Raw genomic sequence first — 16,790 nt, forward strand, 5'->3', positions numbered from 1 at the left:
AGACGCAGCCATAAGAAGTGCAGCATGAAAGTCGCAGCACTAATAAGATACAGATGACGTGTGGAGGCAGCAATGTGCTCCAGGGCTGTTGTGCAAGCTGTCCATCAAAATTAAAGAAAACGGGTGATGCTCATTTTACTTCTGTTAACGAGTTCTGCAATAATAATTTATAGAACATGTTTGTTTAATTTGGACTCATGGAGAAATTATTTTTTCCTTGTTTCATTATCATTTAACTTGTGTTAAAAAAAAAAAAAACAGGACAAATTGGTTGTACAAATTAAAGTATGTTAGTGTTTACCATCACTTTTCAGGATTCTAGAAAAACCACCTTGAGGCTTGGTCAAAACATTTGCAGGTCTGAATCTAGCTGGACTTTTTTTTTTTTTTTTTTTTGCATCTGTCTCATCTGATGCATCTAAATCTGAAGCTTCGACCAGAAACCTTTATTAGATAAAGACATGAAACAAAGGGAACAACGAGCTAATTCAAAAGGTAACAAATGTCTCTATAGCGGACAAATTCACCAGTTTATATCTTGCTGTTAAATCTATGAAGACCTGTTTCCACCAGTCTCTCTGCTCAATGTGAAGCTAACGTTTCGGCTTGCACGGTCAGTTAACAGAGATTTGGAGTGGAAGAGGCTTTTTATCTTGTTCTTATCAAAATCTCTGTTTTCCCAAAATAGCCACCTACCCTATTGACTTTCAGAAGGTATTTTGTGTGTATTTATAGATTTCAGACTGAGCTCATGTATTGTTAAAGGCCAGAATATCTGGCAGATGGTTTATAGAGAGGTTAGGAGGTTAATGCCCTTAAATCCAGAGATAAACATTTGTGTAGCATTTAACTGCAAACACACTTTCTCTTTTTTTGTTTGGAGTAGTAGAGACATCCACCCTTTATGTAAAAATGGCACAAAGATTAAAATGCCAAAAAGTTTTTTACTTCTCGCATCAAGATGTGAGGAGCAGTGGTTTGAAACATCTATTATATATGAAGCTTCCGTCAGTCAAGGCTGGATGGAGTTTTAATGGAGTCTTTCTTCCTCAAAGTAAAACAGATTAAGAAAAATCAATCCTGGTTAAAAAAAATAAAAAATAAAAAAAAATCCACAAGGCATTTGTGTAAAAAAGCCATTAAAATGTAAAAAAGGATTTAACATCAAGAGGTTTCATGCTCCTTTAACCAATTAAGACGCCATCCCATAGCCGGATCATTCACAAGCTGCTGCCTCAACTAAGCGGTGTGGATTCCAGCATGAATTGTGACAAAAGTCCTTTTTTTGTCAACTCCTCTACAAGAATAGAAATATGCCAGTGGCTTGTTAGCTGGTCCCCTCGGCTCATTATTCTTGCGTAACGACCTCCTTTTGCTCTCCTCTGGGTTTGAGTTCTAAAACCGTGAGGAGCGGTTTTCACTCAGCCCTGAAGCCAAGGAGGGACAGTTTGTCTTTAAAGAGAATTTACCTCACGCCAAGCCACCAGAGGCAACACATCAATCTGAGGCCACTCAGAGGCACAATGTCATGATTTATTAGCACCAATAGTCACATGAGCTCATGAGGCGCTGCTTTGCATGCTCTCCCCATGAATCGTATTTATTTCAATTCGTAAGCAGAGCACTTCAGTTGACTGGTTTATGGAGTCTTCACTTGATGCCGAAGCCAATAACAGACAAAGAGGACAGTTGTCTTCAATGCACACAGATCTGCTGTAAAGCCTCGGGGTGGGAGGGTGGGGGGGGTTTTCTTCTCTGCATTGAGCTGCAGAGAAGAACAGCTCTCATCACCCTTCAATCTCTTTTATTGCAGAGTGACTGTCCTTTGGAAATATGTTACAAACAAACTGGGAGGGAAAACAAAACACTGTCTGCAACATAAACAGATCTGAGCAGCATCAGTAAAAGAATGTTAGATCAGATCATCTCTTCTCTGCAGCGCCTCCACTCTGCCACAAGCAGCAGCAGGTGGGCAGAGCACATAATCCCTCTCAACGGTTACATCTTATGGACCACAGATCTTATAATTAACCTGCACCTGTTCACCCCTGAACTGCAACAGGAAGTGGAACAGGCCATTCAATGTCCTGCTTCCCTTAAGATGTCTTGCTTTTTAAATGCTGAAAACAGCATCCCAAACGTAACTGTGTCAACAGATGATGTCACTCATTTAAACAGGTGTGTCTGTGAGTTTTCATCAATCTTTTCTTTAGTGCAGTTTTAACTGACAAACCTTAGTTGCAATGCCGTAAAATCGACACAACTTTGAAATGTTGCAAAAAAAAAAAGATTAGAATCTCATCTGAGAGGCAAGATGACAAGAGCTCAAAGGGATTAAATCACACTGAACATGAAGCATTTGAGTTTGTCAATTGCTGAAGATGAAAATATCAGATCAGTTGGGGCGTGATTATAAGGCTGTAAATCTTCTGCAGGTTATTCAAAACTAGGAGGGCACTTCTACGGAACGGACCTCAGGCCAGAAGTTTTTCTGTGATTCTGCAGAGAGACAGCCCTATAAACATCTGTTTTCTAGACGTGTGATGCAAGTAAACAATGAAAACACCTTACTACATTTCCGTCATGTTTTCCACTTTTTTGGATTTGGGTTGGATTCATCTCTGAATGATTCTTTGGATATTTGCTAACATTTACACTGTAATTTGCTGGACACTTGACTCGCTCTGTGTGCAGCTTTGGAGAAATCAACAAGCATTGTTTCTGGTCAGAAGGTGACGCCGACCTGATTCCCTGTAATTCTTGTGTAAACCATAAACACCATCAAAGTTCTGGTAACACTAGAAAGGAAAGCTCGGAAGTCGTTAACCAGCTCTCCTTTCTCTCATAGATAACCACTTCACACACACACACACACACACACACACACACACACACACACACACACACACACACACACACACACACACACACACACACACACACACACACACACACACACACACACACACACACACACACACACACACACTAACACACCCCACACAGGCCTGCTCTGTGTGTGTGAGATAGCAGGTGTGAGTAAACCATTATCAGCTCTTTCCTGAGTGAGGGAGTTATTCAAGTCCGATTCCCACAAGAACCCCTTTAAAAAAAAAAAAAACCTGCAACATCCTCAGTGACACAACTAATGGTTAGCTTGAGGTTGAGGAGTCCAATCCTAACAAATCATAAAGATCAGGATGTTTGATGATGTTCAAACAATGACTCAAAGTCAGTATTTTTTTTTTAATGTGAAACTGATAAGCACATGTGTCTCTGCGTCTGTTAAGCTCTGTGTCTGAGGTCATGGTGAACTGACGACTTTGCAGAATCGAGAGATGGGATAATGATTTGGATTTTCCCACGTCAGAGTGTGAGACCTTCCTCGCGGTGATTCACCGACTGTTATCGCAGCGTGGAGTGCGGGAGGCACAGCCGCAAGTTGGACGTGTCATGAGTCACTCGTGTCCCTCTCAGGCAGAAAAGCTGGAAACTTCTTCCCCTCTCGGATCCAACTTTTCTTTTTCTCCTCAACCCAAAAAAAGACGTCAAACTGAAGCGTCACTTTCCCCGCAAAAGAGAAAAGTTAGAACCTGTGAATTTTCTGCTTCAGGCTCATTTGCATTTCAATTCAAGTCTGAGCGGAAAAGCTCCTTTACTGATAAGTCAGTGTGAGGTGTGCACATCACTGACAGAGACAACTTTAGGACCTGTGTTTTTTGTGTCCATGGTAACCGGGAGGGAAGGTGAAGACTTTGTGTGTGTGTGTGTGTGTGTGTGTGTGTGTGTGTGTGTGTGTGTCTGAGTGCAGGGAGAGATTGCAGACAGTGAGCACACACAGGCACATGCACTGATTCACAAAAAAAGAAACAATCAATGATCTCTGCTCCTATAATCACATCTCTCTCTGGCTGCTGGTTAACTACGAGTCGGAATCTGCAAAAAAAAGTCTAAAAAACAGTCGAACAGAGAGCCGCCTCCAGCCTGTACATGCCCTCCTGTGGCTGCCTGTGAGCCAGCTCCGAGCGGCGCCTCCTGCAGTTGTCCGCCTCTCTGTGTTGTGGATGCAATCTCTTTGTTCAGCGAGGCGAGGTGCTGACGTCAAATTGCCTCCTTTGTTTCAAACGTGCCTCAGCTGCATTGTTCGCCTAGTGTGAATTTCTCAACCTGCCCCTGTTGCCGACAGCAACAATGAGATAAATGACCAGATTTTCACAATCAGAGCAGCAAAGAAGAAAGGATGAATTAGCAACAAATGGTGTTGTCACTTGTTTCTTGTATGAATAAAAAGAGGAGAGGTGTTCCAAAGAGGAGCACCGTTTCTGTTCTTCACTCATTTTTTTTTTTTACAGCTTTATGACAAGTTGTTGAATGAGCAGAGATACTTTACAGAGGCTTCCTTTTTTTGATGAATAATGGATAAATTATCCATTATTTTTAACATAAGGACACATTTTTTTGTCTCTCGCTCCTTAATGAGAGTATCACCTTTTTCTTTTTTGTCCTCTCTGACAGCGGTCTCAACTTTTGTTTTAAGACTGTCGGCTGAACGATACACAGAGCATGAAGGTGATCATTTCAACTTTACAAATCTTAAACGTTAAACCATTTTTCTTTTTCATGACAAAGTCAGTGACAGATTAAATCAACCATGGCCCACTTTGTTCATCTACGACCAGCATCAGCCAATCCCAGCCCTTTTCATTAGTTTGTGAGCCGAGAGAGTCTAGAAAGCAAGCGCTCCTTCCTCCCGAGCAAGCCGACTGAGCGATCCATCTGGACGTGCACCTGACAGAGCGACTTCCTGCGCGGCTCTTTCACAGGATCAATAGCTGGCTTGTGCAGAGGGAGGAAGACGAGGTTCAGAGTATCAACTCAGTGTTGACATATCTGAAAATGAGCTGCGAGCGAGAGCCGGAGACACAACACAAGGGAGTTAGTGTACTCAGCAGAGTCAATGAGCTGTTTGGTTAAAGGAGCACCACAGTAAACAGAGCAGCTGAGGAGAGGGAGATGAAGGGGTCTTTGCAGGAAGGAAGTCTTCATCCCAAAAGAAAAAGAAAAGAAGAAAAAGGCCGGAAAGGCTGAAGGGCAACTGGGCTATGACCTGAACATTGATTATAAATGACTATAATTCAGAGAGTGTTCAAATGAAGGGCTTGACGACACCTGTTCGCCTCTACAGACGAGCCTTTCACTGAGGACAGGTGCCTCTGCAGCAGGCCGTCCACTTCCCCTTCGCCCTCAGCTCCGCTCACAGCTGCTCTCCTTTCAAACCTCAGACACAGATTCCTCACATGCCGGCCGCTCCGCTCAGCAACCACTGCAGCAAAAAGTCAGCTGCAATACTATCAGAAGGACAACTCTGCTTTACAACCAACAGTCTCTGCCAGATCATCACATCAGCTGGAGCGGCTGCAGGATCAATGGGTTAATGGTTAATGGATATAAACTGCATATTTGTGCAGAAAACGAGCTAAATATTTGTGTGAGTGTACTTCTTGCTAGAAGGCAAAGACGTCCCCGAAAAGTGTGTGTAAGCGTCACTTCCTATACTAACATTAAAGAGGACCTTATTTAAAAAAATACATGTTCATCAGCCAACTGCTGGACACAAATAACTGCTTATTCTGCCTCTAATTGTGAAACTATCGGGAATGTTGTCATATTTGCTTTTGAAAATGACTTGCATGCCAGTTGATCCTTTTTTGAATCAACTCATCTGCCCTTCTTCAGATCTTTACAGGGTTCTGACTCCTCAGATGTAATTACATTTAATAGCCTGCTTTGGAAAGTCAGTTATGCAGGAACGCAAAGCAGAAAAACAAAAATCATCCTACTGGAATGATTTCTGTGGGAGTCTGAACATGTGTGTGTGTGGGGCTGTATGCATATGTGCACTGGGCCTGTCGGCTCAGTGACCTGTGCACAAGACAAACAGACTGCAGGGAGGGGGGGGAGGGGGGGGGGGGGTTGACTTAATACATTAGTGCAGATGAATTCAGACTGGATTGACTGAAATGTTTTTACTGTCAAACTCTCCCTTTTAGCTTCAAATACCTGCTGTTTGAAACTCCTAACATGGTCATTAACTTGCATCCAGAATATTTGTGGGAGCAGGCAGAGAGTGTGTGTGTGTGTGTGTGTGTGTGTGTGTGTGTGTGTGTGTGTGTGTGTGTGTGTGTGTGTGTGTGTGTGTTATGATAAACATACGTCCATCTACACTGACTCACATAGCAGGCATACCGGGGCACGTGTACGCACTAGCCATGTGTTTCAGATGTGGGCCAACTGGCTGCAGTCCAGCTGCAGCAGGGCTGGGTTTGTCTGCTCGGTCCCAGCATGCTCTCTGTGCGAGGGGCAAGGTGCTGCGCTGCATAGCTGGAATGTTTTCCGTCTTTCTTTGGGCCAAAAAGGCTGCGAGATTCATTTAAAGGGGCTCCTATACACCAGGGCATGTCGAGGCATGTCCACAACTGACTCTTATAGAGCGGCTGCACACAAACTTTTCAAAATAGACTTTCAGTTTCAACTAATAGTTGATTCTCCAGAAGGAAAATCACCGCACTAAAAATGTAGAAATCCTTAACTGCTTCCAGCTTTGCAAATGAGATTTTCTGGAGTTAAAGAAGAGTCTTTTGGCTTCTGATTGGACGAAAGAAGCTAATTGAAAACAACATTTTTTGCTCATTGAAACTGTAATAAGCTTTTTAGTAGAATGAAAGTAGAAATGAAAGCCCTAAATGACGCCAAACTTGTAATCAATCTTGAATTTCTCACTCGTTTTTTCGTCTTGCATATCTAAAGTTAAAATGCAAAACAAATACAGAAATCCTTTTCTAAATGTTGCTATCATACGTCGTCATCGTGACAGAGAAGAGCACGGACACAAAGTTCAATTAACAAACAGACACACCGACAAAACAAACCACCTGTGTAGGTGAGTTCATGTTACACAAGCTGAACAGTAATTGCAGTGATTTCAAGTCGTTCTCCGTCAGTGACTCAGGTGATTGGACCGTGAGTCAGGCCCTTACCACTTTCTACAAACCGCAAACTGCCTCAGTCCACAGAGCGCTGTAAAGACAACGTGTGTGGTCAATTATTAGGATGAGCATTCGCGGTTCATGCAGAAGTCAACCAGAGTTCTTAAAAAGTACTCTGAAAGAAACAAGTCTGAGTATTTAGGGAGAATAAGCTGCAGCTGCGAGGCTGAACTCTGAAGGCTGCTTTGCCTGTGAATTAAATACAATCAGTCACTTTCTCAAGACTTTCATAAGCGATGAATTATGCTTGAACTGGCTGTCACTAACAACCTCCCTCGCAGCAGCAGCAGCGATGATGTGACCTGAAAGTGACGCGTGGAGAGCCGCCCCGTCGCATCGAGACGCTCAAACATCTCAATGAGAAAATCCACCTAAGAATTTTAAGTGCCCCCCTCCGACTCCTGAGAGTTTCATCCTCCTGACACGAGGGCCCCGGCCGCGCTCCTTTTCTTTTTCCCCGCTCCGTGCAGCTGTCACAATGCTGAGGCTCATATAATATCATTGGGTCCTTGTTGTCGTGCAGCTGTGTGAAATGGTCAGAACACTTTCTCTCAGCGATGTCATCATCACAGCTGCATCTCTAAAGCCTCGCCGCTTCCTCCCAGGAGATCTGCTGTGATTACCTTATCCTGAAACATCTTTCTGTCCCTCCCTCTGTCTCAAACTCTCGGGGAACGAACGTGTCAGAGCAGATCAACTTCCAACCAGAGATTAGGGATATGAAACGAAGCAAAGGGCTCCCCCAATCCACCTAATACACTAAATAAGGGCTGCGACAAGCAGTTATATATTCATTGTCTACTTATCTGTGTATTGTTTTCTAGTTGAATGTGTTAAAAATGACAAAAAGGGTTGTTTTCTACAGATTTTTATTTTTGTTTAATCAACAAAATTTGATTTTTTTGTTGTAGATAAATATAGAAACCTGAGAATTATTACATTCAGGAAAACAGAAGCAGAGAATGCAGATTTTTTTTCTCTTCACTCAGAGGATTATTTACACTATCAAAAGGGTTAGCATCAGTTTATTATCATGTAAGTAAATAGTTAGTCAGGCTGTATGAATCATTTCTCTTATTCTGCTGCACTGTGTTCCTTTTACTTCAAACCATAATGGGAAAGCGGACTGACACACAGATCATCTGTCACCGTGTGAGTCCAAAGAACTGAGTTGTTGTTTTTTTGACCGTATCTTAAACCAACTTTCTCTGCCGTTTATACAAAGTGAGAGAGCTCTCTTTTCAAATCAGGTTGCGGGTCAAAAATGCAGCTTGAGGTCTTTTTCTCATGCTAGCCTGATAAACATTGGGTAATTACTGGCTATCAGATGTCAACATCCATTTCCTAACACCCATAAAATACTGTGATTTACGCTCGTTTCCTCTGGTTTGTTTTGGTTATGTTCTCAGGCTTTCATTTTCAGCTTTGTGCCGCTGCTTTCATGTGCATCCAAACTCAAGGGGTTCCTCCGAGAGATGGAATTAAATGTGGAAACTTTTTAAACATAGTTATGAAGTGTTTTTTTAAGCAGAAACGCAAAAGAATCACAAATTAATTTCATTCAAATTGAGAAATTTGCTGTTTTCTCCTTTTTTTTTTGTATAAACTGACTTAATATGTTACCATTGTTATTTTCAACACTTGTCTGTCATCTGATTGCTCAGTTAATTAAAAATACAACTAGCAGCAGTTGTGCGACATCATACCTGAACTGACACAAACTCCATGGCTCAAAGTTCATATTCAAGTTGCTTCATTCAGCTTTAGTGTAAATATTTCTGCATTTCACTCTTTTTCAAACTGATTCAGGCACTTATAAGTGTGAAGTGAACACATGTGTTAAACTTTAAAGATCAGCCACTCCTCATGCCATGGTTGGATTCAAAGTCCATGTCTGTGATCATGTGACGTTCAGGAACATTCAGGTAACTCTAACCACTTTGAGAATAGAAATAAAAAAAGGAGTGGGCGGTACAGCTCCTCTGTACTGTGCAGGTACTGAACATCATGGAGGTGTATTTAAACAAGTGCTGACTGTTCTTTTCCAAGATAAATGCTGCTGTATCTAGAAGCACGTGTCTCTCTTCTCTTCGTCTGAGCAGCTCTCTCTAAGCATCGATGTGTTTAAATTTACTGGGCCGTTTCCAGCTCTGTCGCCCCGAGTACATCAGCTGACAGCAGCCTCAGTGCTCGGCCTTCACAGACCCCAAAGTGCAGAACGGAGGCCCGAGGGCTTTTCACTCAGCTGAACACAACCTTTCTCTGTGTGCGGATCACTAACAGCCCTTGTGTTCAGAGAAGGATGGGACGGCAGAGTGTTTCGCCTCGAACCCTCCGGATCTGGACTCAGGATGTCCTCGCAGCCTTTTTCTGGACACCTGCGGGGGACTGTGAATGTCTCTCTGATGGGACCGAGGGACATACACACAGTCATTCATCAGCCATCCATGGCAAGGCTCTCTTTCACATACAGATACCCACGGAGACACAAAAGACCCAGCTGCCTCAAGTGGCAGAAATACACACAACACTGGGCATCAATGCAACACAGCTCCATTAAGGCCTTAAAGAAACCCGTCACAGCCGCCACAGAGACCCCTCTATACATCCCTCTGCATGGCGGCATGCGTGGACAAAAGAGGGCGTTTGAAGGAGAGAAAAGAGTCAGAACAACACATGTTGACTGAGAAAGACACTGGTCTGGTCTGGTGTTCGATTTCAACTCAACTTTCAAAGCTTTAGAGACGTTACACAGCTTAAAAGGTTTTTGAGTTGTCAGGCTGAGAGAGTGTGAACATTTAAAGAACCAGGCTATTTATCAGTTTCCAGTTTGTGCTAAGCTAAGCTAACTTTATTGTTTATCTTCACAGGCAAAAGGTGGTATACATGTCTTCTACCAAAATGTGGAACAGCAGACGAAGCAGCTCATTAAAACACGGATTAATTAGTTGTTTACCAACATTTCTAACTGCCTTAGCACCTTTAAGAAGGATTAATGTTAGCAACTGATTTAGCACAACCTGACACTTCAAGGTTGGCGTATTACAAATCTTAAACTCATACTTATAGTAGACTATAAGTACTTGATTTGATGACCTATTTCAGATTATTTTTAGCTGACACTGAATACAGTAATGTGAGGATCCACTGTTGGGCCCTCTGTGAGAACATGAGCAGGTCGTACTTTTTATTTTTTAAACGTTTTATGGCTTACTGGTAATTTATTTACTATCAAAAAAAATAGTTGCTTGCCGCCTTAATTAAGTGATTCACGAACCATCAATAAAACCATGATTTAAACCTATAAATCCATCATAAGCGACGACTCATCGGGAAGTGGGATTGATTTTTCTGCCACTAAAGTGCCGTCATATTGAAATAAGACAAACAGCTGCTGGCGGACTGAGAGTGAAATACGGAGGAGGCATTCGGCTGCAGCACTTAAAAAGCTGATGATTGTGCATCGGGGCATTCAGACTGGCAAAGCGTGGGAGAGAATGCAGAAAAAGTGAGTATCACCTCCATCAATGAGGAGAGAAAAACAGCGCTACAGATAGAGGATGTATCAAAGTTAAAATGAATCACAGTGCGTTCCCAAAAAGAAAAAACCCTTCCCTCGCTTGTGGACAGTGAATAATGGAGCTGTGAAAAACTCTCACATTAGCCCACTTTGGAGGTCCTCGTGACTCCGGGGAAGTCAGCAGTTGCAGCAGCGCTACACAACTGTGTGGAGGCCCGTAGGAGGATGCTCCTGAGCCGAACAAACCAATTACACCCCTGTCAGGGCCGAGGCACCGCACTGCATCATCCCACAGAGACACTACTGTCACACTGCACGCATTACTCCGGCTCAACAGACCTCGTACTGATGAGCAAAGAGGGCCGGCATGTGTGGCCCGGCCGTCAGCCCTACCATTAAGTGTTGATTGCCCTTTATTAAGGGGGCAGTGTTGCTAAAACAAAGGCCTGCCCCGGTCAGCACACACTGGATTGTTGGAGCATGTGACTCGCGTTTGATCGGGGAGACGCTGAAGGCCTCGGCTGATCTCAACCCATGATGCTCCTTCAGAGCTGGGGCAGCCTCCAGGACTCTGCGGAGCATTTATACATTCCTCCCGAGGCGGAAACACAGCCCATTAGCATCACATGCAAACACAAGAGTGGGCTCCCACACCAGCTCCTTTTTAGCGCGGCAACATGGTACAGTTCAAACAATCCATGCGTTTCCTCAAAGTGCATGCAGGGAGCCTTGTCTGACATGCTTTGTGAAACACAAGATTTAACCCTTTCAATTCATCTTTTTAAACACTTCATCCATGACAATATACTGCACTAGGAAAGGAAAGGAAACATTACAGTCATTTACAGTAGCTTACTGTATCTCCTTATTGTGGCACCAGCCTCACCTAATGGGTGTCAAGAGTAGGCGAGATATATGTTGACTAGTATATCATCTGCTTACACCGAAAATAAAGTGTTATAAACAAATTCCAGTTGTTTTGAAGGAGACGTTGAAGTGATGTGTTCATGATTATGTCATCTTGGATGTCAGTGACAGCTACTTCCTTGGCATAGGATGATTAACACTGAAGCGATGCCAAGCAGCAGCATTCCTGTGCGGCTTGTTGCGACAGAGCGGCGAGGCTCTGGAGGCGTGGAGGAGTGGAGGAGTGGAGGAGGAAAGGTCCATCAGCGTGAAAGTGGGCAGGCTCCGCTCGCGGGCCCGGACTGGATGTTGCACAGCCTCCAGTAATTACAGGAGAGGGGTCAGGCTAGTTGCACAATGGGAGTGAAGAATTAGCTAACTACTGTCTGTCAGCCTCAATCAACTCGAACGCCTCTCACAAAAAGATGCGTGCGCCCGATGGCCGAGAGAGAGAGAGAGAGAGAGAGAGGGAGAGCTGAGAGTGGCCTGAACTGGCACACGCTGTTCATTAGAGAGGTGAGGAATCTGCAGCGACGCTCTGGCTGTTTTTTTCTGCTGCATGATCATCTGCTGTTGATATAAATGTTTATTCAAGCTTTGGTTTCCCTGAGAAGTGGACCGGGAACGCTTGGAGTTGACACACAAAGTGCACTTTCAACAAAAGATACAAAACACATGAGCACTAGAATACGTTTAGACATCTTGACACCATAACTAGCTGTCAAATGTGATCAAAGACAACAGCATACCACTCTTTAGCAAGGCCGTCAGTGTGGGAAAGTTTTAAAAGTGGAACTATGTAATGGCATAATTAATGGTTTATAAATCTTCTTCTCTTAAATACTTTATAAATATAAGCTTATAATACCTGTTAGGTGGCCAGGTTGTAAAAAAAAAAATCCTATTGGTTAATTGGATGTCCTCTCTGTTTAGTAATAATGCAGTTAGCTTAATGCTAACTCAAAAACCCTAAAGCTATGTCTATGCTCCAAGGCTCCTGTCTGCAGATTTAAGTGTTTTTTTTTCATCATTACTTCTTTAAAAGTGAACAAAAACAAGTTTAATTGCCGATGATCAGTTAGAGGCCTAAAATACATTCAGTCTTTAAAAGGAGTTTAAATGTTTAAGTCGGCTGATATAAATCAGAGTCATTAACAGGGGGTTCTTGTGGTCAAATGTTCAGTTATAAATGTTTAACATGATTGACTAAAGGTGTTTGATCAGTTGTAAGTGTTGATAAGCTGTAAATAAATGGATTTTGATCCAGATCATCTGCAGCAGTCAAACAACAGTGCATATGCAAATCCAGTAACTAAAAAGTTACAGTCATGCTGACTTTATGACTCATCTGTTACCAAAGAAAACATTCATGAATCAAAAAAAAAGCCTTTTCTAAAAGACCCTTTTGAGAAGTTTTAACTTTTTTTTTTTGATGGTGTCTTATCTGGGGTATAGACGTTCAGATGTCACATGTCTTCCTCCAGCTGTTGGATCGTTACGCTCTGCAGGTCAGACAGGGAGGACTCTGATATCTGCACTCACATCCCGACCAAAAGCACGAACACAAGGAGTTACTCATCAAAAAGTTTCTGGAGTTATGAAACTTCGAGCTGAATTCAGTCAGTCAGTGGGAGTAACAACGGGAGTGAAAAAACCGGAGGATGAGGACGGAGGCGGAGGCGGGATGATGCAGACAAAGCGTCGGGACAAACTCATTGATCAGCAGAGAAGGAGCGCTGTTCCTCCTCCCTCGCTCTCTCTTTGTTCAGCCCAGCTTCTGCTTTTCAACCAGATGCAATTTTGTGCTGTTTAGTAAGCCAGAGGAGGCTTCCTGATGACTCAAGGTGCAGAACCAGTCGCTCACGACAAAGTGGTTTATTGAATTCAGAGCACAAAGTCACGTCTCCAGCTCCCTCCTGTCAACTAGCAGACTTTTGTATCCTGACAGAAGGAGGTTAAGAGGAGTTGATACAAGATATTTTACATTCAGATGAGATATTCCATCTTTCCTAAAAACAAGTGTTGTTTTCAAAGAACTTTTATTTGCTTGTGAGTCTGCCCTCAGGGCTATTTCTAGTTTCATCAAGTAGAACTTAACACGTTTTATGATCTGTTTCCTTGCTGTTTACAGTGAAGTCTAACTGAAATTAAACTGCAGAACAGTCAGATTCAGTTGATTTAACTGGTTGAAATACAGCTCACACAGAAACCACAGCGGTTTTATGGGCTGCAAAAAACCATCAAAATGCTATATTTAACTCTATCTGAGAGCTTTAAGGCTTTGTTTTCACCACATCAAGTTGAGAGACACGTCTTTCTTTGCTTGTCAAACACATCACTGAAGCTCGGATTTCCTGCACACAACATGTCGACACCGCTGCCCTCCTGCATCAAGTTGATATGGTTCAACATCTGGATAAACAGCAGCTTAAGGAATGGATCAGTTTAATGGAGTGAAGAAGTTTGTTTCACGCACACGTCTCAGCCTGCACAACAATCGTCATCACACGCATATCCATAGAAACATTATGACATCCCAACAACAAGAAACACTCCACATGATAGATAGTCAAACAGACTCTGAGAACAAAGTGAGGAAACTACAACTCATCAACATAAAGCAAGCAGAGGACTGCAACTGTTGACTCTTTTCATTGTTTCACCATTTTTTGTTTGACGATTGTCAGAGGTATAACACGATATCTTCAAATGTCTTGATACTCAAATTCAAAGATATTCAAAGAAAATTGCAAGGTTGCAGCTTTGGATCCTTTGCGCACCAGAATTTGGAGACATTTTTTTTTTAAATGTGCTTAACATCAGAATTTATGAGCTGAAACGTTTGTTGAACGAATCGATTAAAGACCAACAAATCTTTGGCTCCTCTTTAGTTTACTTTATAATAACACTACAGGGCTAATTTGTCTCCACTTTGCTGTCAAACATCCATTTTTTATTAATTATCTTTCAGGTTTTTGATTAGAGCTGCAACAATTAAATTCAACCATTAATAAGTTTCCTGCTGCTACCTGATGCGTTTAGGTTATTCCTGAAAGAAGTCAAATCTACGGCTGCAGATTCTTTAATATGAAAACATTCTGCTTTACTTTTTTCATCTTTAACAGACTTTTGATATGTGGACAAAAAAGGGTTGTGAGGAAATCATTTTTAACTTTTGGAAACACCGATGAACAGTTTTCACAATTTTTCTGACATTACAGTGCAGATGAGTCATCGCTTTATCCAGAAAGTAATCAGCAGTACAAACCAATGAACATAGTCATTGGTGTGTACTGTAAGAAAGAAAACAGGACGCACAAATTACACAATGTGATCTACTAATGAACCTCTTTTGCCAGCCAGAACAAGAACACTGCTCCTCAAGGCAACTGAAGAACTTTGACTTACTTTACCTTCAAACATCAGTAAACACACTGGTTATGCATGCACACAAGTTGTCTATAAACTTCCTCAAAACCTAAGAAGCTCCTCTGCACATGGAGAACTTCTCATAAACAGCACATACACTCTGCTGTAACTCCAGCCAATAAGAGTTGACTGAAATGGGAAAACTAGGAGGTAATGACATCACATCACATTCCTTTTATAATGATGGATAATAAGTGACTGTTTTAGAGGCAGTGCTGTCCACCTTCAGATAAAACAAAGACTCTTTCCAGTGTGTGAACACAGACTTCAGTGTTCAGCGGATTAGAAGAGGATGTGGTGGAGGTGTTGGGGGGGGGGGGGGGGGGGTCAGCTAAGACACAACCTCATCATCCCAAACCCAGAGACCCATACAGACTCAGTCACCCCTAGGGGCGAAAACACAGACAGGATGTGGAGGCAGGGGCCTACCCTCACCCACAACATGAAATATTTAAACAATAAATCCCGTTTACCTAAAGACTCAGTTCAAATAAAGGACAACATCTGCAAAGCGGCAACAATCTTATCATTTGCATGATTATCCGGCTAATTATCTTTGACTTAGACACCTGATTTTACCTGTCCATAAACACCTATATGACTGATCAAAACAACAACAACAAAAGATCCTTAGTCATTGTGTTGACACAGTGGCTCTTCATGTATTACATCCATGCACAAAGACGAAATCAAAAACATGCAAGGAGGGGAGTCCAGCCAGGCGTTGTTTACCAGGCCCCATGCACTGTCATGGTCATTGTGTGGCTGCAGGAAACACTAAGTTATTGTAAATATAACCTGCTGAGGGAAAGGTGAGCAGGACACACCTACATGCACGTCCTTTATTTACTGTTGCTCGACCGAAACTAGACAGGGCTGCACTGTGTAGTCTCCGGTATCGCCTGCAGAGAGGTGGATCTCTCTCGTTCTCTGAATAAACACACAGACACGGTCGTACCTTAGAAATTCTTGCAGACAGGTGTCACAGAAGCGATGTCCACAGGTAGAGACTTGGACGGGCTCCCGCATCGCCTTGCTGCAGAGCGGACACTGGAAGCGTCTCTTTGGCTTCTCCAGAAACTTGTAATCAAACCCGGGCATCGCTGCAGCTTCCGTCGTCAAGTCTTTTTTTTTTTTAAGGTTAAAGGTACAAATGTCCTCTCTGATGTCTCCCCTCCCCCTGAAAACGGGGCTATTTATTAGCTGCACTGCCGTTTAAAGCCGATGATGGGTTCATATCACGTCCCTTCCTTCCGCCACCGACAGATCGGGATTTAATAAAGGAGACGCGTCCTCTCCCAGCTTCTCCTCCTGCAGCCCCGGAGACTGGCGGCAACAAAGGAGCGACTCAGTCCAGGAAACGCTGCAGATTATGGTTCCCAGATTCCTCCTCCTGACTCTCCTTCAGTGTGTGGTTGCAGGTTTACAGCTCAGAGGTTACGGAGGCCGTGCGTGGCCCTCTCCTCCTCGGTGGATGCAGTACTGACACACTAAGCACAATGCACAACCCCTCCGTCTGTTTAGGTGCTCCGAGTCCCGCCTCCCTCCCTCTGTGCAGGAGGAGTCAAGAAGCTGAGACGCTCACATTCACACCATGTTATCCCTCATTTCATCACTATTTATGGCTCTTTAACTGGGCGTTTTTAACCTTCTTTTGTCTGCGGAGGCCTGTAATGACATGCAGTGTTTGTTTTCCATGTCCAAAATGGATTATTATTATTATCAATATCATTTATTAACTAAACTAATACACAAATTGGTAATGATAATACCTGCAGTATGCACAAAAAAACCCGTCCTTATAATAAAATTAAAAAATGATAAATGTTTTTTGTGAAGGTTTTTGTCAGAAAATGTCCTAAAAAAGAAGAATACAGTTCAGACAGAGG

General features: G+C 42.8%; 1 protein-coding gene across 1 annotated transcript in view; it reads right to left on the reverse strand.

The window, feature by feature from the left end:
* Positions 1-16,406, reverse strand: part of traf4a (tnf receptor-associated factor 4a) — a 37,455-nt gene extending 21,049 nt beyond the window's left edge. The window contains exon 1 of the mRNA XM_020651059.3: positions 15,860-16,406. Within this exon, the coding sequence (XP_020506715.1) occupies positions 15,860-16,002 (143 nt within the window). The 5' untranslated portion in view covers positions 16,003-16,406. The remainder of the gene's footprint in view (positions 1-15,859) is intronic.
* Between the last annotated feature and the right edge of the window lie 384 nt (positions 16,407-16,790).

Source organism: Labrus bergylta, chromosome 11 (assembly GCF_963930695.1).
Source record: "Labrus bergylta chromosome 11, fLabBer1.1, whole genome shotgun sequence".
Lineage (NCBI taxonomy): Eukaryota > Metazoa > Chordata > Actinopteri > Labriformes > Labridae > Labrus > Labrus bergylta.